A 26,222-nucleotide genomic window follows, 5' to 3' on the forward strand; every position below is an offset into this window, starting at 1 on the left:
TGCTGTGATGGATATGCCCCAACCCCTTCTTGCCTCCTAGGATTGGAACCCCCTCCTCTGATCCAGGCATCCTCTCCTAGGATGCCTAGAAAGCTCCCATTTACTCTTGCCACCAGCTCCTTGGGAAGAGAGGGGCAGGGGCATGCTTCCAGGCAGGAGGTATTCCCAGCACCTTACTTGGAGGGATTTTTATTTGGTTTGGGGGGTAGGGGGAGGTGTCTTAGAATTGGCCTGAGCAGATGTCTTCAACATCTGTGACCACCATTCCTGGTGTGGGTGTGTCCCAGTCCTTTTGGACACTGGATCTGGAGAAATGGAAGCACTGACATGGAGGGCCCTGAATCCCAAGCCTGCTGCTGCTGGGACCCTTAAAGTTGAGGTGCGCCACAAGGCTCACCCCCAAGTGTTTCAGAAAGTTTCCAGTGTCTTCAGGGCCACTGGGGCTAGAGTGGGCAGTGCTCTGAGTACCATTTAGAGCCAGTGCTGAGGGGATAGGGAGCCAGCAAGTCAAGTGCCACATCCTGACCTGGAGAGGTGCCCTGGCCCATTTCCTTCTCCAGCTTTGTGATGTTGCCTTTGTTTCCTTCCACTTGGATGGAGTCCCACCACCGTGGTAATATTAAGTAGCACCAAAAGCTCTACCCAGAGCCTACTGTGTGCTTTACGTCCATTCTCAGACATTCTTACAACACGGAGGCATTTTTCCTGCTTTACAAATGAGGAAACTTCTCAAGGAGGTTAAGTAACTTACCCAAGGCCTCCTATGTGGAACTAGGACTGGACCTTTAGTCTGTCTACTCCAATATCAGGATGAGTTTGCTTTTTCCCTCAGCAAGCTGCCTCTGGGAGCCCCGGAAGGCTCCAGAAGGCTCCGGGGCTGAGGAGGCTTCTAAAAGGGCCTCACATGCTCCGGGGGCCACGTGGATACAGAATGAGGGTTCCCACTCTCAGAGAGTTGGTCCCCAGTAACCATGCAGGGAGTGGAGCCTCTGAGCACTGCCAGAGCAACAGGCAGGGTCTTCGACAGCACAGAGCCTCACGGAGTGCGCAGGCAGGTGGAGCTCTCGCTCCACCACGGCACCTCTGCGGTCTCTGCAGCCGTTTGCATTTCCTGAAACCGGATCTTAGTGTCAGAGCCGCCCCCAGCCGGGCGGGCGCCTCAGCCATGGCCCTGCGCAAGGAACTGCTCAAGTCCATCTGGTACGCCTTTACCGCGCTGGACGTGGAGAAGAGTGGCAAAGTCTCCAAGTCCCAGCTCAAGGTGAGGGGCACCCGGGACCCGGGGGAGGACGGCAGATGCACCACACCAGCCCCTGCCGCCTGGGAGCCAGGTGTGGACACTGTGCCACTCCAGGGGCACCCAGCCATCCAGCGTCCCAGGCCTGGGGTCGGGGGGCTGGTCCTGGGTAACTGGGCCAACGTAGCCTGGTAGATGCCGCTGCCCACCCTCCAGAGACCTAGTGAAGTGTGTGCAGAAACCTTGCGCAGAACTGGGCCCCACAACTGGAGGCCAGGAGGTTCTGAGAGCCATTATGGGGTTCTGAGGGCCAGGAGCCAGGCCACATCCCAGACTCCGTGTGATGAGCACACACACCTCCACAGAGTCATGCTTGGGCACGCAGTGTGCTCTTTCTTGCTGCTTCCTCCTGACTTTCAAGAGAAACAGTTAACCAGTACTTGGCAGTCATTTCCTCTGGAGCTGAGAGAGGCATAAAGGGGCCGCCCCCAGTCCCAAACCTGTCTGGCCTGTCTAACCCTGCCCGCCAGGTGGGACAGAGCTGCGGAGTGGGTGAGGACTGAGGACCCTATTATACTGCTAAGCAGCTCACCCCCCCATCCACCACACATATCAGGTTGGGAAACTTACCTTAGGCCTTGAGACCTCAGGTAAGGAAGGGGTAGAATCTAAGCCCAGGAAAATCACAATCAATGATTGTCCTGAAGTCAATCATCTGGCCTAGACAATTTCTGGGAGGCCGAGGAGTTTTTCTCTCTCTTCCTCTAGTCCTCCATTAGTGCTGCCTTCCCTACCCTAGTTAGACGGGAGGAAGCAAGGCCCTCAGCCACTAGAATCAGCGAACACTGGGGGAAAGGAGCAAGGTAGGCCTCAGCTCTCTAGGACCTGTCATGGGGTGCCTTCATTCACTCTGCAAATACTTGAGTGCCCCTCGTGAGGCTCTGTGCCTGGCATGTGGCTAGGCACTAAACTCCTGGTGTCTCCCTGCCCCATCCTCCAAAGGAGACGTGCGGTCTCAAGGAAACCTCCATTCTTAATGACCAAGGTAGAGGGTGCTGGATACCTGAGAGATGAATGGGACAGAATAGTTATTGTGCCCCACCACCATTCCAACCCCCTACTTTACTGAACTTAGATGCGAGGAACTTGAATATCCCAAACTGGTCCTGTGTTAAATTCCTTACCTGGATTTGTGAGCATCTAATAGATGATTTCACTCCCCCAGGAAGGAGAGCCCACTACTATCTTTTGTCACCTGGGGAGAACCTCCTAACAGGCAGTTTCTTCCTTACATCCTATTTAAATCTCTTGTATTGCAGATCATGTCATTTGGTTGGGTCCTCAGTATAAATGGAAAAAAGTCGATCATCCAAAATCCATTTCTGCAAACTCTGTGTCCCACCCCTACCTCCCACCCTGCCCCTTTAATATCCTGCCAGACAATACCAGCCCCCCTGGCTTTTTGCTTCCAGGGTAACGTTTTCCACCTCTGTATTACCTGTGGCCCCTGAGACCTCTCCAGGCTCTCTCTGCCTTTCACATGGAAGGTACAGACTAAGTGGCTCCCCTTTTCCTGGTGCCATCAGCCAGTAAAGCCTCCTAGCTTGAGCCTATGTCTTGCCCTCTAAAAGGGCCAGTACCCACTCCCTCACCTCCACAGGTTGCGTGTTTCTAGGGAAATACTCCATGGAGGGCTTGCATGCTTGAACTGTCCAATGTCTGTACCTCATCACAGCTCATATTGAACCTATTGCCAGCAATATCTCTGGTCACACAGGATCAATGATAGAGTTCACTCCTACTTGACAGAAAACTTGTCCACTCTGGAAACCTGGGCTAACAGTGGGAGTCTCAGGGGCCAAGTGGGGGTGGGGCAGAAATGGCAGGGCTCCTTTCAAGCCCATAATAGTGAATGTTGGAAGGGGAGGAAGTAGTGATAGTGTCGGGGGGCGGGGATTCCAGCAAAGCAAAGGAGTAATGGAGAAGTGGTGAAAAGGCAAAGGAGGAAGCAGACGAGAGAGTTATACAAGCAGGGCCCACCTCTACCCTGAAAAGACTTGGGGATGAGAGAAAAGACCTTGGAGTCAATCTGTTTTTTTGTTGTTTTAGAGATGAGATCTTGCTCTATCACTCAGGCTGGAGTGCAGTGGTGCAGTCATAGCTCACGACAGCCTCAAACTCCTGGGTTCAAGCGATCTTCCTACTTCAGCCTCCTGAGTAGCTGGGACTACAGACACGTGCCACCACGCCTGGCTAATTTTTTTATTTTTTATTTTTTAGAGCCTGAGTCTCATTATGTTGCCCCGCCTGGTTTCAGACTTCTGGCCTCAAGTGATCCTCTGGCTTCTGCCTCCTGAGTAGCTGGAATTATAGTCTTGAGCCACCTCACTGGGCTGGTTACTAAAACCATCCCTAGCCTTAGGGTCCTGGGTTGGAACCTGGCAAGAGACCTGCACTAGCCCAGGGCAAGATGTGTCAGTGCGTGACATTTGCCACTTCTCCCCTAATGTGTTGGTAGAGGGGCTCCCAGTGGCTGTCTTGGGCAAACCCATGATGAGGCCAGAGGGTAGGAGGAAGAACAGCACGTCCTCTGAGAAAAGCCCAAGGAGTAGGGTTGTTTCTCCTGGAAAAGAGAAGGCTTGAGGGAAAAAGCAGATACTTCTTCCTCTCTTTGAATTCTTGTAGAAAGTACAATGGCTTCATCCAGTTGGGTTGAGAACAGATAAAGTAAACCAATAGGAACGGCACTTCTGCCCAGGATGGATTTAGGTTGAACACAAACCTCCCAGGAGTTGAGGGCTGTGAGTTTTTGCAAGGTTCCCAGAACCACCTCTAAAAGCCTTTAGAAGGTAGCCATCCTGACAGAGGGGTGTAGAGAGGGGAGCCCTTGGGAATGATATGTGTCCTACTGAACACACCCTCTTCCCCAGGGGAGCAGTTTTGATTTTAGGACTAGTGGAGGATCAGCTGATAATTTGGCCTCCTTCCCCCCTGACTATCAGGCAGTGGGGTGAAGGGGTATGTAGATGGAGCAGTGTGTCTCTGGTTTGATGAGGATCTTTAGGAGGCACCAGGCCTACCACTTCCTCCTTGACTGGCAGGAGCTGGGGGAAGGGAGGGAGGGTAGACAGGGGCCTTGCAGTCTCCTGCACCTCCAGCTGACATTCAGGGCAGTCCTGGAGCCCAGAGTGAGACTCTTGCCCACTGAGAATCAATGAGCTTCAGGTTTTGCCTCCTCTGGAGAGGGACAACCACCTTCTCCTTAGTGGAGGAAAAGTTAAGGACAGCTCCAGTCCGAAAACCTGCTGGCTGGCTAGGATCATCAGCTTTGTCCTGACCCCTGTGTGCTACTGGTCTCCCCAGGCTAGGATTTGTGGGTAGGGAGAGGAGGATGATTTAATGATGTGCAGAGCACTTGACTCAGAACCACACAGGCTTGGATCCGTACTGCTCCCCATCTGGGTGACATTAAGCAAGTCGCTGTCCATCTTCAGTTTCTCATCTATAAACCAGGGGGTTGATCACCAAGCTGTCCAGCCAGCCTACAAAACTAAAGAATAAATTCTGTACCTCAAGTAGGTAAAATTGTCTGTGGTGCAGCCTCTCCTTTCCCTTAACTGGACCTCTGTCTCCTTTGATGCCCATACCCAACCCCTACAGCCCCTTCTTGCTCTCAGCAGGTGACACAGCTAATCCAAAGATTCCCACCTTTTAAAATTTCCATTGTTCCTCCATGATAGTAGTTATGCTTTTCTAGTAACCCACTAGAATACATTCGGTAACTCTTAAAAGGAGCTGTGTCTTTTTTTTTTTTTTTTTTTTGTGAGACAGAGTCTTGCTCTGTCACCCAGGTTGGAGTATGGTGGCGTGATCTCAGCTCACTGCAACCTCCACCTCCCAGATTCAAGTGATTCTCCTGCCTCAGCCTCCCAAGTAGCTGGAATCACAGGTGCCCACCACCACGCCCAGCTAATTTTTGTATTTTTAGTAGAGCTGGGGTTTCGCCATGTTGGCCAGGCTGGTCTTGAACTCCTGACCTCAGGTGATCCACCTGCCTTGGCCTCCCAAAGTGCTGGGATTACAGGCGTGAGCTACTGCACCTGGCTGGATCTGTGTCTTTTAAAAGGATCACTTGGAACTTAGATTCATTTAAAGACCTTGCTGGGCAAGGTGGCTCACACCTGTAATCCCAGCACTTTGGGAGGCCATGGCAAAAGAATCACTTGAGTCCAGGAGTTTGAGACCAGCCCTGGCAACATAGCAAGACCCCAACTCTACAAAAAATGAAAAAATTAGGCATGATGGTGCATGCCTATGGTCCCTGCTACTCTGGAGGCTGAGGTGGAAGGATCGCTTGAGCCCGAGAGGTCAAGGCTGCAGTGAGCCATGGTTACACCACCGCATTCCAGCCTGGGCAATAGAGCAAGATTCTTTCTTAAAAAAAAAAAAAAAAAAAAAAAAAAAAAGTCAGTTTAGGAGAGAATTCTTTCTGAAATCATTGCTGGGTGCTTCTATGGATTCCCAAACCGTGGGGATCCTGAAGGCTGGAAACTACAGAATCAGTTCTTGCTGACTGTTGCCAACATGGACCTGATACCCACACTTGAGTTTTTAGGATCCCCAATCCCCACACTTGAGTTTTATAGGATCCCCCAAGTCCTGAGAGGAGAACTACTCCCCTACATGCCTCCAGAGGAAAGAGTGAATAGATGAAGCATCTCAAAGGTCAGTGACTGCCAACTCAGAGGCCAGGGGCTCCCTGGGTTTGTGGAGACTGTGGGAGTCCTCTCTGAGGAAACCCGAATGGCAGCTTGTGAAAAATACACCTGAACCCCACCCCTGGAAACTCTGAGTCAGTAGCTCTGGGCTGGGCGGGCATGTTTCAGTTTCACCAGCTCCCTGGGTGATTGTGGTGCTCAGCCAGGGCCAGTGCACTGTAGAGATCAAGAGCAGGGCTTTGGAGTCAGACCTTGGGCAAGATGCTTCCTCTCTCTCAGCCTTGATTTCCTCATCTGTAAAATGAGGATAATGAGAGTGCCCTGATCCAGGGCTGATGATTGATGGAGATCTGCAAGTGAGCCCCTGCTCACAACTCCTCCGTCACTGCCATTTCCTTTCCAGCATGACCACTCCCCTAGTCACACCCTCTCTCCACCCCCAACCCCTACCGCACCCAGGCGCAGGAAGCTGACAGTCTGAGGTTGGCCCAGCTCTCTGGAGAGAGGCCCTGAGTGTCTGGGCATTTAATTCTTCCTTGTCCTAATATCTGACAGCTCGCGGGGGTCAGAGTCTCTGCCCTGGGCTCTTCAGAATCCAATGGCAAAAGTGCAGGTGAGGTGCAGGTCTTAGGGACAGTACAGGGCGACAGAACTAAGCTCAAATAACTGTGCTGTTATGTGGCAGGTTCTGTCCTGGGGCGGGGAGGGCATTCATAGGTCCTCTCCTAGGACTCTCTTTTCAGAGAGTTGAAAACTGAAGCCCAGTAAGGTTAATATGCTCAGTGGGATTTAATCAATCTCTGTCTGGCTTTTGTATTTTGTCTGCTTCTTCCCATGAAGTGTTTAAGTTCATTCAAGAGATACTTATTGAGCATCCATTAGGTGCCAGGCCCCGTGATACCACGGTGAAAAAAAACACAAACGTTTCTACCCTTGTGGTGCTGACATTCTAGTCAGAGGAGGCAGATAATAAACTAAATGAAATGTACAATATGATGAAAGATGATACGTGACATGGAAGAAAATAAAGCAGAAATGGGTAAGGATCATGGAGGTCAGGCAGGATTGGGTTACAGGTTTAAATAAGGTGATCAGGCCGGGCAGGGTAGCTCACACCTGTAATCTCAGCACTTTGGGAGGCTGAGGCGGGTGGATCGCGTCGGCCCAGGAATTCAAGACCAACCTGGGCAACATAGTGAAAGCCCGTCCCTACAAAAGATAGAAAAATTAGGCCCAGCACGGTGGCTCTTGCCTGTAATCCCAGCACTTTGGGAGGCCGAGGCGGGTGGATCACCTAGGTCAGGAGTTCGAGACCAGCCTGGCCAACATGTTGAAACCCCATCTCTACTAAAAATAGAAAAATTAGCTGGACGTTGGTGGCAGGCACCTGTAATCCCAGCTACTCAGGAGGCTGAGGCAGGAGAATCGCTTGAACCCGGGAGGCAGAGGTTGCAGGGAACTGAGATCACACCATTGCACTCCAGCCTGGGCACAAGAGCAAAACTCCATTGCAAAAAAAAGAAAACACACACACACACATACACATAAAAATTAGCCAGGTGTGATGGCGCACGCCTACAGTTCCAGCTACTCAGGAGGCAGAGGTGGGAAGATCACCTGAGCCCAGGGCAGTCGAGGCTGCAGTGAGCTGTGATTGTGCCACTACACTCCAGCCTGGACAACAGAGCGAGACCCAGTCTCAAAAAATAAGGTGATCAGAGGATATTCCACCTGGTCAGGGAATGTATATTCCTTGAGAAGGTGACATCTAAGTAAAAACAGGGAGGAGGAAAGGGTTTGAGCCATGCAGTGACCTGGAGAGAAATATTCCAGGGTGCAGGAACAGTAAGTGCAAAGGCCCTTGGGCAAGGATATGCCTGACCTGCTGGAGGAACATTAAGGAGGCAGAGTGGCTGGAGGCAAGTAAACACGAGGGATGAGGTCAGAGAAGGTGCAGCAGGCCAGGTCACATGGGGCCTGGAGACCTGTGGAAGGACTTGAACTTTTACTTTGAAAATTATGGGAAACCATTGGAGCATTTAAGTTAGACTTTAGGAGTCAGTCAGAAACATTCAGTGAATGAGAGACATTATACTATCTTTGGAGTCAAGGTTGAGATTAGAGTCATTGCTGCCCTTAAGGAATGTAGAACACCCAGAAATGCTCACACAAACAGTGAACAGCAAAAGAATATTATTATAGAGCAACTTAATAGGGCAAATTAATAACTGTGGTTAATGGCACTCTTTTTCATCCCTATTGTTTTAAATTTTATCCTAAAGACAATATATGCTCCTGGTTTAAAAAAAGAAAACACACAGAAGAATATAATGTTAATGAAGAAATTCAGGGCTGTGCTGTTGTAGCTCATACCTGTAATCCCAACGCTTTAGGAGGCCGAGGCAGGAGGATTGCTTGAGCCAGGAGGGCTCTTCCTGCCTCGGCCTCCTAAAGCGTTGGGATTACAGGTATGAGCCACCATGGCCTGGGCAATATAATGGGAACTCATCTCTGAAAAAAAAAAAAATTTTTTTTTTTTTTTTTCAGACAGGGTCTGGATCTGTCACTCAGGCTGGAGTTCAGTAGCATGATCTCAGCTCACTGCAGCTTTGACTTCCTGGGCTTGAGCAATTCTCCCACCTCAGCCTCCCGAGTAGCTGGGACTACAGGAGTGTGCCGCCACACCCGGCTAATTTTGGTATTGCAAAAAAATTTTTTTAACTTAGCTGAGCATGGTGACACACACCTGTAGTCCCAGTTACTCGGGAGGTTGAAGTGGGAGGATCGCTTGAGCCTGGGAGGCAGAAGCTGCAGTGAGCAGAAATCGTGACACTGCACCCCAGCTTAGGCAACAGAGCGAGACCCCGTCTCTAAATAAATAAACAAAAATAAAAATGAATTTATTGTAAAATTAAAACATGTTAGTGGTAATTTTTTTTTGTGGGGGTGTGTGTGTGTATGTATGTGTGTGTGACAGAGTCTCACTCTGCCACCAAGGCTGGAGTGCAGTGGCACTATCCTTCCTGGCTTACCGCAACCTCCACCTCCCAGGTTCAAGCAATTCTCCTGCCTCAGCCTCCCCGTAACTGGGATTACAGCCGCCTGCCATCACACCCAGCTAATTTTTGTATTTTTAGTAGAGGTGAGATTTCGCCATGCTGGCCAGGCTGGTCTTGAACTCCTGACCTCAAGTGATCCGCCCACCTGGGCCTCCCAAAGTGCTGGGATTACAGGTGTGAGCCACTGCGCCTGGCCAAATTTTTTGTTTTTGTTTTTGTTTTTTTAATTTTTAGATGGAGTTTCACTCTTGTTGCCCAGGCTGGGGTGCAATGGCACAATCTCGGCTCACTGCAACCTCTGCTTCCTGGGTTTAAGTGATTCTCCTGCCTCAGCCTCCCAAGTAGCTGGGATTACAGGCGCCTGCTGCAATGCCCAGCTAATTTTTTGTATTTTTAGTAGAGACAGGGTTTCAACATGTTGGTCAGGTGGGTCTCGAACTCCTCACCTCAGGTGATCCACCTGCCTCGGCCTCCCAAAGTGCTGGGATTACAGGCATGAGCCACTGCACCCGGCCCAAAAAAAATGTTGAAGTAAAGAAGAATATAATGTTGGCCGGGCGCGGTGGCTCATGCCTGTAACCCCAGCACTTTGGGAGGCCGAGGCGGGCGGAACATCTGAGGTCAGGAGTTCGAGACCAGCCTGGTCAACATGGCAAAACCCTGTCTCTACTAAAAATACAAAAATTAGCCAGGCGTGGTGGCGGGTGCCTGTAATCTCAGCTCCTCGGGAGGCTGAGGCTGGAGAATCACCTGAATCTGAGAGGCGGAGGTTGTGGTGAGCCGAGATTGTGCCATAGCACTGCAGCCTGGGCAACAAGAGTGAAATTCTGTCTTAAAAAAGAAGAAAAAGATGAAAGTTCCTCCCCTCACTCTGGAGGGGTGATCACTGTTAACAGTTTGTGAGTCTTCTAGATTCTTTCTGTATACAAATAAACAGGTTGAACCGTATGAAATTTCTGACACTTGATTGTTTTGACCTACTAAAATACTGGTTTCATATAATTTGACCTAATCTTTGCACATGTATTTGACAAACATTTCATTCTGTAGCTTGCTTTTTTTACATGCCAGTGTAGCATGCGTATCTTTCAATGTCTGTTCATACAAACATAATAAAGATCACCCACAACTTTTATTAAGCAGTGCACTATGCACCAGGTACTCTTCACTCAAAACAGCCTTTGGAGCAGACCCTATCATTATCCTCACAGAGGGGGAGACTAAGGTGTTGGAGAATTAAACATTTGCCCACGAGCACACAAGTGGGAAAAGTGAAATCTTTTCAACTGCATGCCGTGGTCCCTGACATGGTATACCTGTTTCCTACTGGAAAAGCCTCAGTTTGTCTCCAGTTTTTCATACTATAAACAATGCTTAATGAGCATTCTTGTAATGTATCTCTCCCATGAGTGTCTGTGGGTTGGATGATTAGAAATGCTGGGGTGGCCGGGCGCAGTGGCTCACGCCCTGTAATCCCAGCACTTTGGGAGGCTGAGGCGGGCAGATCTCCTGAGGTCAGGAGTTTGAGACCAGCCTGGCCAACATAGCGAAATTCCATCTCTACTAAAAATACAAAAATTAGCCGAGCATAGTGGCACGCGTCTGTAATCCCAGCTACTCAGGAGGCTGAGGCAGGAGAATCACATGAACCTGGGAGGCGGAGGTTGCAGTGAGCCAAGACTGCGCCACTGCACTCTAGCCTGGGTGGCAGATTGAGACTGCGTCTCAAAAAAAAAAAAAAAAAAGATAAGGACATGGGTAGTTTGAAAAGAAGCCAAGAGACAGCAGATGAGAATATATAAAACTTGAACACTTGTCACTTCAGAAGTGGTCAGTGGATGTTGGCATTATTCTCTTGAGGTGGTCACCCTGGGTTTTAAGTGCTAGGCATTGAGCCAGTGGCATCCCTTAGAGTGGGGATTGGTATTCTATGACCACAGATGTGTTAGGCAAGACTTTCCTGGAATTAGTGATAAAAAGCAAACTCAAATGGCTTAAGGGAGAGGAGATTTATTGGCTCACATAACCAAAAACTCCAGGGATAGCTGCCCAGAGGGAAATGAGGGAAAAAAAGGAAATACTCCTTCCTGGGATCTCCCACTTCTCAGTTTGCCAAGGAAAACTGAGCCCCAGGAGGACACTGAGGCAAAGTCTCAATACTTTCTCCCCCTCATCTCTGAAAAGAGAATAAAATGAAGGCTTGGCACACACACCATCTCTGAGACAGTGCCAGCTCCTGCCTCCGAGGAACTGATTCCAAGGTGAACTGCTGGTGGTGGAAGAAGCCCTTCAATATAGCATGTATTGATTGTACTTGATGTACAGAAGAGGACATAGATGCTGAGGGACATAAAGATGAACAGAGACCTTGTCTCCAGAGTTCACAATCCAACGGAGGAGGGAGGCTTGACATCAGTATTCTAGTAGGAAGGCAACCTGTGAACCAGGCACATTTAGTTTCAACCTCAGCTCTGCCATTTACTCTTAAAATTTCCAAACTGCTGTGTCTTCACCTGAAAAACAGGCTTAATAATATTTGTGTATATAGGTGATTGTGAAGACTAGAAATGGGGTATAAAAAGCACTTTGACTGGGTGTAGTGGCTCATGCCTGAAATCCCAGCACTTTGGAAGGTCCAGGTGTGAGGATCACTTGAGGCCAGCAGTTCAAGGCCAGCCTGGGCAACATATCCAGACCTCTGTCTCTACCAAAAAAAAAAAAAAGTTTTGGCCAGTCATGGTGCCTCAGGCCTGTAATCCCAGCACTTTGGAAGGCCGAGGTGGGCGGATCGCCTGAGGTCAGGAGTTCAAGGCCAGCCTGGCCAACATGGTGAAACCCTGTCTCTACTAAAAATACAAAAATTAGCTGAATGTGATAGCAGGTGCCTGTAATCCCAGCTACTTAGGATGCTGAGGCAGGGGAATCGCTTGAACCCAGGAGGTGGAGGTTGTAGTGAGCCGAGATCATGCCACTGCACTCCAGCCTGGGTGACAGAGTGAGACTCTATCTCAAAAAAATAATAATAATAAGGAAATAAAAGTTTTAATTAAAAAAAACACCTCCTACAGTGACCGGCGTATGGTAAGTGTGCAATAGTAACTAGTGACTTTTTAATCATTCACACTGCTTGTGACAAGTGCTATAATAGAATTACCCCAAGCCGATTTTATTTTCACCAGATTTCAGATTTCAACCCCTTTATTCTAATATCATGGATTTGTTCAACAAACCCACATTTCCCCTACACACCATTATGACCACTATCCCTTCTAAGCCTTGCCCTCTCCATGTCATGGACCATTTTTCATGACCCTTCTTTGAGTCCTCTCCTCTCCCAGAGCAGACATGCTTAGGTGATAGGCACACTGCAGCCAGGACACTGAGTCTTTGATGGAAACCATGACAAATTGGCAGCTTCTGCCCTGGGGTGGCAGACTAAGTCCCTGCAAACCCTGCAAACTGTCCAGCATTGTGGGAAGCACTTGGGCTTTGGAATCTGATGGAGATGGATTTGAACTCCAAGCTCTTGTTCACTGTGGGTCTTTTGGCAAGTTACTGAATCCCTTGAGCCTCAGTCTCCCTGTCTGTAGAAAGAGGACACCAATACCTAATGAAATGGCTAAGAGTATAACTGCATGGGTTTGAATTCCAGTTCTGCCAGCTGTGACCTTGGGTGAGAAATATCTCAGGGCTGCAGGAGTTTTCATCTGTAAAATGGGTATATGAGTAGTTGTTATGGTGGTTAAGCAAATGATACGTAAAGTACTTTAGCTCAGTGCTTGGCACATAGTATATAAGTTTTAGTTATTACTGAACTGAACAGTGTGTGTAGAGAACTCAGCAAGGATGGGGTGAGGACAAGCAGAGAGGTGGGGAGCAGTCCTCTGGCCTAGTTTTGGTTGGGGTGCAGAAAGACACACTGCCACTCTACTCTATCCCAGGTGCTGTCCCACAACCTGTACACGGTCCTGCACATCCCCCATGACCCCGTGGCCCTGGAGGAACACTTCCGAGATGATGATGACGGTCCTGTGTCCAGCCAGGGATACATGCCCTACCTCAACAAGTACATTCTGGACAAGGTGGGTCCCAGCTTGTAGGGAGCATCTGTAACCTCTCCCCACTTCTCCAGCCTGGCCAGCAGCCTAATACCTTGCCATTCCAACTCTTTGCCCCTGCCATAAACTCCTACTTCTGCCTGCTCTGTCCGTGCCTGCTGTCCCATCATGTCCCTCACATCCCAGCCACCTGCCCCCTTCCTGTCCCCCTCAATTCACCTTCAATGTCCCTCACTCATCTCTAATGAGGTGGGCCCCACCCTACCCATAACCTTCCACCGAATCCCTGCGCGGCCCTCCTCCAGCTTTCAGGGATCTCCACCCTTCCCAGACTGTCCCCCTGAACCCCCCCCCCACTCCTCCAATTTGTCACTGTCTTTCCAGGTTCTTGGCTCTTAGTTTCCTGCTGGGTTTCTCCTCCTTTCTCCTCTGGGCTGAAAGACTAGAGTTACTCGGTTGTCAGGGGGCCTGGGTGGGTGTGGGTGTGTTGTTGGGGGTGGAGTGGTTGGAACCAGCTAATTACCTGCTAATCAGCTCAGGGATCCCTTGAGTTAGGGCCCTGGACTTGGCCAGGTCGGGAGCAGGGGCATAGATGAACCCAAGAAACCCAGCTGGAGCCTAGTGTCGTGGTAGAGCTGGGATATGCAGCCAGCTGATTTGCAGCCCTGGTGGCAGGTGGAGGAGGGGGCTTTTGTTAAAGAGCACTTTGATGAGCTGTGCTGGACCCTGACGGCCAAGAAGAACTATCGGGCAGATAGCAACGGGAACAGTATGCTCTCCAATCAGGATGCCTTCCGCCTCTGGTGCCTCTTCAACTTCCTGTCTGAGGACAAGTACCCTCTGATCATGGTTCCTGATGAGGTGAGGGTGATGGCAGCCCCAGGGACTGAATCACTTGGGACCAGACCTAAGCAAAACCATGAATGAGACCAAACCACCTTTGGTACCTTCCCATATCCCCTTTCTTTCTTCACCATCTTCCCATGCTGGTATCTGTCCTCACCCAGCTGTCTCCAGATGCCTAGAACTGCCTGTGTCAGAGTAATTGTGCCTTCTTCCAGGAAAACTGAAATTACACTTTCATGAGGGTTCTGCTGGTCCTCACTGCAGGAAAATGATCTGCAAATTCTGTTTACACAGAGGTCTAAATGCCAGATGCATTACTGAGCATTACTGGCAATCTAGGAAGGGTGCTTTTTTTTCCTTTACCTTTTGCCACTTCTTCCAGGACAGGAAGGTTGCTTTACAAGGCAAAGGGAGACCTTTCTGAGACAGGATGTTACTCTGGTTCCAGATTTTCCCTTTCTGCCTTTCTTCTGGAAAGCCAGGACAGACTCAGCTAAGAGACCCAGGGATAGGGCATCCTGGGAGAAAAGGCCAGGAATCTGGTCCCTACCTCCTCACTCCTGGGTGAAGCCAGGGAAGGCATTTTTCCCATCCCATCCACCTGTACCCTCCCTCTTATCCTCACTTCCCTCCCCTGCCCATTTGGCCTTGTGACCCTTTAGTCCTCTTGGTGGCTATGGAGATGCCAGGGTGACTTTAGGTCTTTAGAGTGGGGTTTACAGGAGAGAGGGCCTCTGTACTTACAAGAAGCCCTAGCATGTCAAGCTCCACTCACATTTGTCCTGGCTTCTGTTTGTGGGAAGGGTGAGGAAGGGAACCACCTGAGCCCTGAACCAGTGCCCTCTACTAAATGCCCAAACAAGACCCAGGGGCCCCCAGAAAGCCCTAAACAGAATGTCCCGAAAAGCTGCTGGGGCAGGTGAGGGACATGTGTCCATCTGCACGTACACTTGGCTGGCTGCCCTTGTTAGACCCCTGCCAGTCAGGGCAAGGTGGCGTCTCGGAGGCCAGGAGGTTGCTTGCTTCTGTGATCAACATACAGAGTTAACAACTGAAGCAGGATGTACCCCAGCCACCACTTCCGGTTCCTCTGTAACAGGTTTCCTGTCCCTGCTCAGCTTACCTCTACTCCTCACTCCCCTACCCCAAATCCCCTTCCCCTCCCATAAGGGAAAGATCCCCAGGGTTGGGGATTGGGGCTTGGAATAAGGACCTGAATGGGATTCAGGAGATCAGAATCGGGTTCTGGCTGCCCCCAGTTTGCTGTGTGACTTAGAGCCAGTCACTTCCCCCTTTGGGCTTTTTTTTGGTCATCTGCAAAGTGAGTGATTGGATGAGAGGGCCTTTGCACTCCCTTGACACTTTCTGTGATTTATTGCCTCTTCCTGGACCCCAGATCTCAGGTCCCCTTCACCTTGCCCTTAAGACAGGAAGGAGTGGGACTGGAGGTTGTGGAGGGGGAGAGAAAACCTGAGTTGGGGTTGGGGCTCCAGGATCCTCTCCCAGGTCTTTTCCCTGGTCTCCATAGCATTCGGTCCTCTGGCCCCCTCAACGCTCTGTCCCGTTTCCCTCTGCCCAAGCTCTGGGAGCCAGATAGAGCACTCCCTGGTGTTGGTGCTGGCAACACCGCCTGCTGCAGCTACCAGGCCTTCCTTCTCCTGCTCCAGGTGGAATACCTGCTGAAAAAGGTACTCAGCAGCATGAGCTTGGAGGTGAGCTTGGGTGAGCTGGAGGAGCTTCTGGCCCAGGAGGCCCAGGTGGCCCAGACCACTGAGGGGCTCAGCGTCTGGCAGTTTCTGGAGCTCTTCAATTCGGGCCGCTGCCTGCGGGGCGTGGGCCGGGACACCCTCAGCATGGCCATCCACGAGGTCTACCAGGAGCTCATCCAAGATGTCCTGAAGCAGGTCAGCCAAGCTGGGAACTAGGGGAAGCACACAAGATGCAGGGCAAAGGGGGGCCTGGGAAGCCTCTGACGTAACTCCGGCTGGCAGGGCTACCTGTGGAAGCGAGGGCACCTGAGAAGGAACTGGGCCGAACGCTGGTTCCAGCTGCAGCCCAGCTGCCTCTGCTACTTTGGGAGTGAAGAGTGCAAAGAGAAAAGGGGCATTATCCCGCTGGATGCACACTGCTGCGTGGAGGTGAGGGGCAGGATGGGGGTGGAGGACACCTCAGGGCCCAGAGTTACCTCAGGGCCCAGAGTTTCCTCAGGGACATGAGAAGACAAGGGGTTCAGGAGAGGGGCAAATGGAGAAAAGCCATAGTGACACAAATTCCTGCTTAGATTAGTGTGACCCAAATATATCTGGATGCCTCAAGGCCATTCTCATCCATGTCAGCACTTAAAACTAAAACTGCAACTCAAGCACCAAAGTAATTGGTGAATAATATGGAATTTGCTCAAGGTTTCAGAGGAAGTGGCTTATATCTATACTACACAGCAAATCTTTCTAAAAATCTCTTTTAAAGGTTTTTCTTCTTCACCCATATTCCATTCCCTTTAGCAACTCTATACTTCCCTATTCTCCCTCCACACCCCTCTCCTCTGTCTTCCCCTTTTGTTTCCTCCCTTGTGTTCATTACTATTTTAGAGGCTTAAAACACAAGCGTCTTTACTATTTTAAATAATATGTATATATGTGTGTGTGACATGAAACTTGCCATTTTAACTATTTTAAGTGTACAATTCAGTGGCATTAAATACATTCATGAAATTAAAAAATTCTTTTGATATATAACAGATGTACATATTTTCAGGGTACATGTGATAATTTAATACATTCATATATTTTATAAAAATCAAATCATGACATTAGGTATCCTTTACCTTAAATATTTCTTTATGCTAGAAACATTCAAATTATTCTCTTCTATTTTGAAATATATAATAGATTATTGTAAACTGTGGCCACCCTACTGATCTATTGAATCCTAGGTCTTATTTTTCCTATCAAACTGTATGTTTATACCCATTCATCAACCTCTCTTTATCCTCCCCCCACACTTCCTGGCCTCTGGTAACCACTAATATACTCTCTATCTTCATGTGATCCACTTTTTTAGCTCCCACATATAAGTGAGAATATGCGATAGTTGTTTTTCTGTGCTTGGCTTATTCACTTAACAAAATGACCTATGGTGCCATCTATGTTGTTGCAAATGAGAAGATTTCATTCTTTTTATGGCTAAATAATATTATATATATCACATTTTCTTAATCTATTTATCCACTTCTGGGCACTTAGGCTGATTTCATATTTTGGCCATTATGAATAGCTCTGCAGTAAACATGGGAAGGCAGATATCTCTTCAATATATTGATTTACTTTCTTTTAGATATATACCCAGCAGTGGAACTTCTAGATCATATGATAGTTCTATTTTTAGTTTTTTGAGGAACCTTCATACAGTTTTCCATAGTGGCTGCACTAATTTATATTCCCACTAACAGTTTATCAGGGTTCCCCTTTCTCCACATCTTCTCCAGCATCTTTTTACAGAAAAGATATTCTTGGCCAGGTGCAGTGGCTCATGCCTGTAATCCCAGCACTTTGGGAGGCTGAGGCGGGTGGATCACCTGAGGTTGGGAGTTTGAGACCAGCCTGCCCAACATGGTGAGACCCTATCTCTACTAAAAATACAAAAATCAGCCGGGTGTGGTGGTGGGCACCTGTAATCCCATCTACTCAGGAGGCTGAGGCAGGAGAATCGCTTGAACCTGGAGATGGAGGTTGCAGTGAGTCAAGATTGCACCATTGCACTTCAGCCTGGGTGACAGGAGTGAAACTCTATCTCAAAAAAAAAAAAAAAAAAAGATGTTCTCTTTTTTTTTTGTAAAAAGCCATTTTAACTGGGGTGAAATGATATCTCATTTAACTTTGATTTGCTTTTCTCTGATGATTAGTGACATTGAGCATTTTTTCATATCTCTGTTGGCCATTTGTATGTCTTCTTTTGAGAAATATCTATTCAGATCTTTTGCCCATTTTTAAACTGGATTGTTTGGTTTTTTGTTATAGAGTTGTTTGAGCTCCTCATATATTCTGGTTATTAATCCCTTGTCAGATTGATAGTTTGCAAATATTTTCTCCTATTCTGTGGGTTGTCTCTTCACTTTGTTGATTGTTTCCATGGCTGTCCTGAAGCTTTTTAGCTTGACATAATCCCATTTTTCTATTTTTGGTTTGGTTGCCTGTGCTTTTGAGGTCTTCCACAAAAAATCTCTTTGCCCAGACCAATGTCCTGGAATATTTCTCCAATGTTTTCTTCTAGTAGTTTCATAGTTTCAGGTCTTATGTTTAAATATTTAATCCACTTTTATTTGATTTTTTTAGATGGTGAGAGATAGGGGTCTAGTTTCATTCATCTGCATATGGTTATTTAGTTTTCCCAGAACCATTTATTGAAAGGACTGTTCTTTCCCCACTGTGTGTTCTTGGCACCTTTGTCAAAAATAAGTTCTCTGTAAATGCATGGATTTATATCTAGGTTATCTATTCTGTTCCATTGGTCTTTGTGTCTCTTTTTATGCCAGTACTACGCTGATTTGGTTACTATAGCTTTGCACTACATTTTGTCTTTTTGTTTTATTTTAGAGACAGGGTCTTTCTCTGGTGTCCAGGCTGGAGTGCAGTGGTATGATCATAGGTCACTGCAGCCTCAGTCTCCTTGGGCTCATGGGATCCTCTTGCTTCAGCCTCCTGAATAGCTGGGGCTATAGGTGTGTACCACTGTGGCCAGTTTGTAGTGTATTTTGAAGTCAGGAAATGTGATGCCTCCAGCTTTGTTCTTTTTACTCAGGCTTACTTTGGCTATTTGAGGTCTTTTGTAGTTCCGTATAAATTTTAGGATTTTTTTTCTATATCTATGAAGAATACCTTTGCTATTTTGACAGAGATTGCACCAAATCTATAAATTGCTTTGGGTAATATTGTTATTTTAACAATATTAATTCTTCCAATACATGAGCATGGGATATCTTTCCATTTTTTTGCATCCTCTTCAATTTATTTCATCAGTTTTATAGTTTTTCTTGTATAGATCTTTCACTTTGGTTACGTTGATTGTTAGGTATTTTACATTCTTTGTAGCTACTGGAAATGGGATTGCACGCGACTTCTTTTTCAGATTGTTTGTTGTTAGCGTATACAAATGCTACTGGGTTTTGTATGTTGAATTATCCTGCAACTTTACTGAATTCATTCATCAACTCTAACGGTTTTTTGTTGGAGTCCCTTTTTTTTTTTTTTTTTTTTTTTTTTTTTAAGGAGGAGGAGTCTTGCTTTTATCGCCCAGGCTGGAGTGCAATGGCACGATCTCGGCTCACTGCAACCCCCGCCTCCCGGGTTCAAGTGATTCTTCTGCCTCAGCCTCCTGAGTTAGCTGGGATTACAGGCACCTGTCACCACACCCGGCTAATTTTTTTTTTTTTTTTTTTTGGTATTTTCAGTAGAGAAAGCGTTTCACCATGTTGGCCAGGATGGTCTCAAACTCCTGACCTCAGATGATCCGCCCACCTCGGCCTCCCAAAGTGCTGGGATTACAGGTATAAGCCACTGTGCCCGGCCTTTTTTTTTTTTTTTTTTTTAAGAGAGAGACAGGATCTCACTGTATTGCCCAGGCTGGTGTCGAACTCCCGGCCTCAAGCAATCCAACCACCTCAGCTTCCCAAAGTGTTAGGATTACAAGTGTAAGCCACCACACCCCATGGAGTCTTTAGATTTTTCTAAGTATAAGACCATGCCATCTGCAAACAAGGCTAATTTGACTTCTTCATTTCCAGTTTGGATGCCCTTCATTTCCTTCTCTTGCCTAATTGCTCTTGCCAGAACTCCCAATATTACATTGAATAAAAGTGGTAAAAGTGGGCATCCTTGTCTTGTTCCAGATCTTAGAGGAAAGGCTTTCAATTTTTCTCCATTTATTACAATGTTAGCTGTGAGTTTGTCATAGATAGCTTTTATTATTTTAAGGTATGTTCCTTCTATACCTAATTTTTTTAGGGCTTTTATAACACAATGTTGAATTTTTTTAGAAAGCTTTTTCAGGGTCTATTGAAATGATCATATGGTTTTTGCTCTTGGTTCTGTTACTATGATGTGTCATGCATATTGATTTGTGCATGTTGAACCATCCTTGCACCCCTGGGATGAATCCTATCTGATCATGGTGAAAGATCTATACTTACAATATTGTACAACCATCACCACTATCTATTTCCAAAACTTTTTCATCATACCAAACAGAAACTCTGTACCCACCAAGCAATAACTCCTCATACTCCCTGACCCCAGCTCCTAGTATCCTCTACTCTGCTTTCTGTCTCCATGAATTTGCCTTTTCTAGGTATCTTCCATAAATAGAATCATACAATATTTGTCCCCTTGTGTCTGGTTTCTTTCACTTAGAAATGTTTTCAGGCTTCATCTATGTTGTCAAATATATCAGAATTTCATTCCTTTTTAAGGCTTGATAATATCCCTAACAGTGTGTGAGGATCCCAGTTTCTCCATTTCCTTACCAACAGTTGTTGTTTTTCCTTTTAAAAAATTATCATAGCCATCCTAGGATCTGTCTAATTTTGTCACATAAGATGTTACTGTGGAAAGGAGCACGGATCTATGCAGAAGTCCAAGCCTCATCACTAACAGACTAACAGTGTGAGGTGGACAATCCTGGAGCTCTTAGTGCCTCAGTTTCTTTCTCTGTAAAGTGGAGCTAATAATGCCTGCCTGGCAAAGCTGTATAGGTGGAGTGAAGATAATGATGCATATAAAACACTAGTACAGACTCTAGAATGTGGTAGCTATTATTTTCCACAGAATGTAAACTTAATGGAGGCAGAGATTTGGTCTGTTAGGCACACCTTAGTATCCCAACCCCTGGAGCAGTGAGTGGCGCTCAGTAGGCACTCCAAAAACATCTGCGGAATGAATGAATGAACTCTTAACAAGCAGGGCTATGTGGAACTGAGTTGTCATGGATAGTGAGGACCCTGTTACTGGCAGTGTTCAAGCGTGATCTGCATAAACACTGAGTGGCGATTATGTACTGGGCCCCATGGAATAATAACAAGATGGAAACGCACCCTCCTAGCCTTCAAAGAGCAAAGGCTACAGAGTTGTGGGGACATAAGTCCCCCATAACTTATGATGCAAGCCATGCAGGCTCCTGGCAGAGTGGGGTCCCCAGGGAAGATAGCCAGGAGGGCTAGGGGCTTAAGCTGGAGCACCCTTGGGGCAGGTGTGGCCCTGACCCAGTGAGGCCAGCCTGGCTGCGGCCACCTACCCTGTCCCAGGTGCTGCCAGACCGCGACGGAAAGCGCTGCATGTTCTGTGTGAAGACAGCCACCCGCACGTATGAGATGAGCGCCTCAGACACGCGCCAGCGTCAGGAGTGGACAGCTGGTGAGTGCTCGCTAGGTGGCTTGGGTCTGGGCGGTCCTTAGGCGCCTCATCTGTGAAAAGGGGGTGATAATACTTTGTCCAGCGGGAGGTTGGAGAGTGGACTCGGGAAACTCCTAAGGCCCCTTTCGGGCCGTGTGCGAGGATCCTACTGACCCGCTCCCGCTCTTCGGCAGCCATCCAGATGGCGATCCGGCTGCAGGCCGAGGGGAAGACGTCCCTGCACAAGGACCTGAAGCAGAAACGGCGCGAGCAGCGGGAGCAGCGGGAGCGGCGCCGGGCGGCCAAGGAGGAGGAGCTGCTGCGGCTGCAGCAGCTGCAGGAGGAGAAGGAGCGAAAGCTTCAGGAGCTGGAGCTGCTGCAGGAGGCGCAGCGGCAGGCCGAGCGGCTGCTGCAGGAGGAGGAGGAACGGCGCCACAGCCAGCACCGCGAGCTGCAGCAGGCTCTCGAGGGCCAACTGCGCGAGGCGGAGCAGGTGGGGTTAGCTCCCGGCGCCGGGGACGGGACCGGTGGGCTGGGAGGCTGGCCAGGGGCTGAGCGCCGGGGGCGGGGCCTGGGCAGAGGGCGGAGCTCCTGGGTTGAGGGGCGTGCACTGGGGTGGAGCTTGGAATGAGGGATTGTTGGGACAGAGTACGCGGATTTGAAAGAGAGATTTGGGATGGGGCTTCCGCCAGGGGCAGAACCTGGGGCTAAGAAAGGGGTGTGGAGCGAAGTCCGAGCCCGTGGATGGATGGGGCCTGGTTCGGAGACCTTGGCTGTGGGTTGGGGCTTGGGCAGAAGGAGCCGTTGAAGACCGTGTGATTGGGGATTAGATTGGACCAAGTTTGGACTAGACTTCAACTGAGTTTACAGTGAAACCAGTTTGAGAGGCAAGCGGGACGCGTATGGAGGCGGACTAGGCGTGCAGAGGCAATTAGATTTAGGATTTAAGAAACCTGGATCTGGAGTCAGAAACACGTAGATTCAATCCTAGCTCTGCTTCTTACGAGCCCCGTGATCCCAGGCAAGCTCATTTTACTGAGCCTTATCAGTAAAATGCTAATGCTAATAGAACTTTGCTCACAGAGGTACGGTGAGGATTAAATGAGGAAACACTTGTAGTGTCCAGTAACTTTTTGTTGTAATAATTGTAGTTATAGTCACCTCCTTCCTAGCATCAGCCATGATTATAACATATGATTATATATTATAATAATTATTAAGTTAGTGCTAGGAAGGAGATGACTATATTTTTATCTTATTTAATTATATAATGTTGTTTAATTACATGTTATATAATTATGATTAAGGTTGGTACTAGGAAGGGAATAACTTGAGCCCGTTTCTCCCACGTGGCATCTGTTCACCGACCATTATCTGTTCCAGTCAGGCTCTCAGAAAGGGGTCAGATCAGGAAACCCCAACATGAAGGAGTTCCCCAGACCCTCACCCCTAGGCAGCTTAGCAACATGCCCACCCCCTCCTCCTCCGCCCCCACGTGCCCCTTTTGACCTGGTTCTTGGTCCACCACCTACCCCCTCCACAGGCCCGGGCCTCCATGCAGGCTGAGATGGAGCTGAAGGAGGAGGAGGCTGCCCGGCAGCGGCAGCGCATCAAGGAGCTGGAGGAGATGCAGCAGCGGTTGCAGGAGGCCCTCCAACTGGAGGTGAAAGCTCGGCGAGATGAGGAATCTGTTCGACTCGCTCAGACCAGGTAGGCCTGAGGAATCTCTTCTGGTTCTCTCACCACCCCTCCTGGAACCCACCCCAGTTTTCCTGCTTGCTGCGCACCTGCAAGGTGCCTTGGCACTAGAGACTACACAGTACACACTCACTCGGCAGACTGCTGGAAGAGGAGGAAGAGAAGCTGAAGCAGTTGATGCAGCTGAAGGAGGAGCAGGAGCGCTACATCGAACGGGCACAGCAGGAGAAGGAAGAGCTGCAGCAGGAGATGGCACAGCAGAGCCGCTCCCTGCAGCAGGCCCAGCAGCAGCTGGAGGAGGTGCGGCAGAACCGGCAGAGGGCTGACGAGGATGTGGAGGTGAGGCCTGGGGTGGGATGGGGTGGAGCTGGCAGGGTAAGCTCATTAGGGCACAGGCTCTGGAGCCAGGCTGCCTTCCCTCAAACCCTGGCCCTAGCAGCCGTTGGCTGTGTGACTTTGGACAAATTCCCAAACTTCTTGGAGTTAGTCTCTCACCTGGGAAAGGAAACTGGTAATAGCGTTATTATGAAGATTAAATGAGATGATACATGATATTTAGTATGTAGTAAGTGCTGAAGAAACATTTGCTGCTATCTTTGTTCACATTATTAATCTGGGCAAAAATTTTTCCTTCTACCCTTCCAAGCCCCTGTCTTGCTATCCTTGTACTTTGGCTCTACTCCTTGGAGCCTGAATCTCCATAAATTCAAACACAGAAATATGTAACATAGAAAGGGAAAGTTCCTCCATGATCCCCCCCACCTCACAACCACTGCTAATGGCTCCGTGAAATGTTGAACAGAGAGGTTCTTGGATTAGGTCCTGGAAAGGTGGTGTAGTGCAGTGGCTTAGAGCTCAAGTGTATCCCTGGGCAAGTCACTTAACCTGTTTTGAACTTTTTTGTTGTTAACTTCTGCTCTGGAAGTTAAATAAGATAAGAAATATGCTTAGCACATCTTAGCTGCTCAATAAACGGAAACTATTATTATGGTTACATTTTATCTTTTGGAAGTCCATGAGTCCCATGAAATTGGAGGCAAACTCTATTCGTCTATGTATTAATAACTCTATGAGCATACATGGTTTTTCTCTGGGGAGATGATCAGTAGTCTTGGTCAGATTTTAAGCAGCCTGCAAACCTGAAAAGATCAAGACTCCATGCCATGGATGATGGTTCTGATCACTCCCCACTGGCCCTGCCCCCACAGGCTGCCCAGAGAAAACTGCACCAGGCCAGCACCAACGTGAAACACTGGAATGTCCAGATGAACCGGCTCATGCATCCAATTGAGCCTGGAGGTGAGAAGGAATAGACTCTGGAGCTTTCCCTGGAGCTGGGAGGGAGAAAGGAGGGAGAAAGGGTTACCTCCAGATCTCCCAGTGCCAGCAAAGGCAGGACTGGCAGTCAGGAGGCTCCTCTCTCTTCTGAGGGCTGAGGCAAGGCCCCTCGCCTGTCACCTTTGCATGCCTTTCTCCTTACTTGCCTGCCTTCTCTCTGCCAGATAAGCGTCCGGTCACCAGCAGCTCCTTCTCAGGCTTCCAGCCCCCTCTGCTTGCCCGCCGTGACTCCTCCCTAAAGCGCCTGACCCGCTGGGGATCCCAGGGCAACAGGACCCCCTCGCCCAACAGCAATGAGCAGCAGAAGTCCCTCAATGGTGGGGATGAGGCTCCTGCCCCGGCTTCCACCCCTCAGGAAGATAAACTGGATCCAGCACCAGAAAATTAGCCTCTCCTAGCCCCTTGTTCTTCCCAATGTCATATCCACCAGGACCTGGCCACAGCTGGCCTGTGGGTGATCCCAGCTCTTACTAGGAGAGGGAGCTGAGGTCCTGGTGCCAGGGGCCCAGGCCCTCCAACCATAAACAGTCCAGGATGGAACCTCGTTCACCCTTCATACCAGCTCCAAGCCCCAGACCATGGGGGCTGTCTGGGATGTTGATCCTTAGAAATTGGCCCTGTGCTTTAGACCCAAGGACCCGATCCCTGGGCTAGGAAAGAGTGAACAAGCAAGCTGGGGCTACCTGCCCCCAGGTGGCCACCAAGTTGTGGAAGCACATTTCTAAATAAAAACTGCTCTTAGAATGAATTATTGGCTCAGGTCTGTCCATCTCTCCTGCCATTTCCTCCCTTCCTCCCTCAAGCCCAGTTATAGGTTCCAAAGAGCAGTAAAAGTATAATAAAGTGGTTAAGAAAGACCCTGCAGCTAGACTGCCTGGGTTCTGAACCTGGCTTTGCTACTTACTAACTGATTGGCTTTGGTCAATTTTCTTTATATATCTGCGTTTCAGTTCCCACGTTGGTAAAATAGAGATAATGACTGTACTTACCATATAGGGTTATATGAGGATTAAGTGTTTGGCACATGAGTGAGCACCATTATTAGTATCAGCCAAAAGTGTTCACTGAGTGTCTACTGCAGTTTTCCAGGTTATTTAATTCTCATGACAACTCTTAGAGCTGGAAATCACCATTGGCATTTTACAAATGGATGAATTGAGGTTCAGGGAGATTTGGTAACTTTCCCAAAGCCTTTCAGACTTGCTTTTGTTCCCATCATCTCTGACTCGCTGATCTTGTTACCCAAGAGAGAGATCTGGGTATTTAGGAAGATTCATGTCCTCTCTCTCAGCCTCCTCATCCAAACCCCATCATCAAATCCAATAGACTCTCTCCTTCCTACTCTCCTATCTGTCCCTCCTTTTCCATCCCCATGGCTACTGCCATGGCTGAGGCCTTTGTGTTTTCTACTTGGTTGTTAACCTTTAACTCCTCCTCCGTCTTGCCCATCTCACCAAGTCCAAATGATTGGACTTCCTTGGTTACTCTCAGATCCACACTTTTGAGGCCATGTCTGTCATGGCTACTGCCTTATTCGGCTCTTGTCACTTCCCAACTAAATAAGAGCAGTAACCAGGTCTCCTTGTCAACCCCTCTCCCCATTGCCACCTGGATAGGATTTCTAAAATGCAGATTTGTCCTTCACTCTTCCCAATTTCCAGTCCCTTGGTGGTATCCTAGAGTTTTGATATTTAAATTCACTTTCCCATATGTGGCAGATGAGGCCCATGGTGATCTGTCCCAGGAGGGCCTCCTATGCCTCTGCCTTATAGAGCTACTTGCAGCTCCCTCTAGGCCTCACACTGACTTCCTTTCACCCATCCTTGTAACAGCCTTCATAACTAAATGCTTGAGCTCCTCATGGGCAGGGACATATCTTCTTGAAC

At 48.5% G+C, this 26,222-nt stretch overlaps 1 protein-coding gene across 2 annotated transcripts; it reads left to right on the top strand.

Moving 5' to 3' along the window:
• Positions 1-308: 308 nt before the first annotated feature.
• DEF6 (DEF6 guanine nucleotide exchange factor) lies at positions 309-25,084 on the top strand. 2 transcript variants are annotated; one of them, XM_054490649.2, is made up of 11 exons: positions 309-1,261; positions 12,956-13,096; positions 13,748-13,933; positions 15,586-15,822; positions 15,910-16,056; positions 21,213-21,321; positions 21,495-21,793; positions 22,844-23,010; positions 23,139-23,337; positions 24,207-24,297; positions 24,501-25,084. In XM_054490649.2, the coding sequence occupies exons 1-11, from the start codon at positions 905-907 to the stop codon at positions 24,722-24,724; spliced, it is 2,157 nt and encodes a 718-aa protein (XP_054346624.1). In that variant the 5' UTR covers positions 309-904; the 3' UTR covers positions 24,725-25,084. The 2 variants fall into 2 exon arrangements, with proteins under 2 accessions (XP_054346624.1, XP_063522220.1); XM_063666150.1 differs by lacking the exons at positions 15,586-15,822; positions 15,910-16,056 and having other exon boundaries at positions 1,005-1,261; positions 24,501-25,076.
• Positions 25,085-26,222: the final 1,138 nt, after the last annotated feature.

Source organism: Pongo pygmaeus, chromosome 5 (genome assembly GCF_028885625.2).
Source record: "Pongo pygmaeus isolate AG05252 chromosome 5, NHGRI_mPonPyg2-v2.0_pri, whole genome shotgun sequence".
In the NCBI taxonomy this organism is placed as follows: domain Eukaryota; kingdom Metazoa; phylum Chordata; class Mammalia; order Primates; family Hominidae; genus Pongo; species Pongo pygmaeus.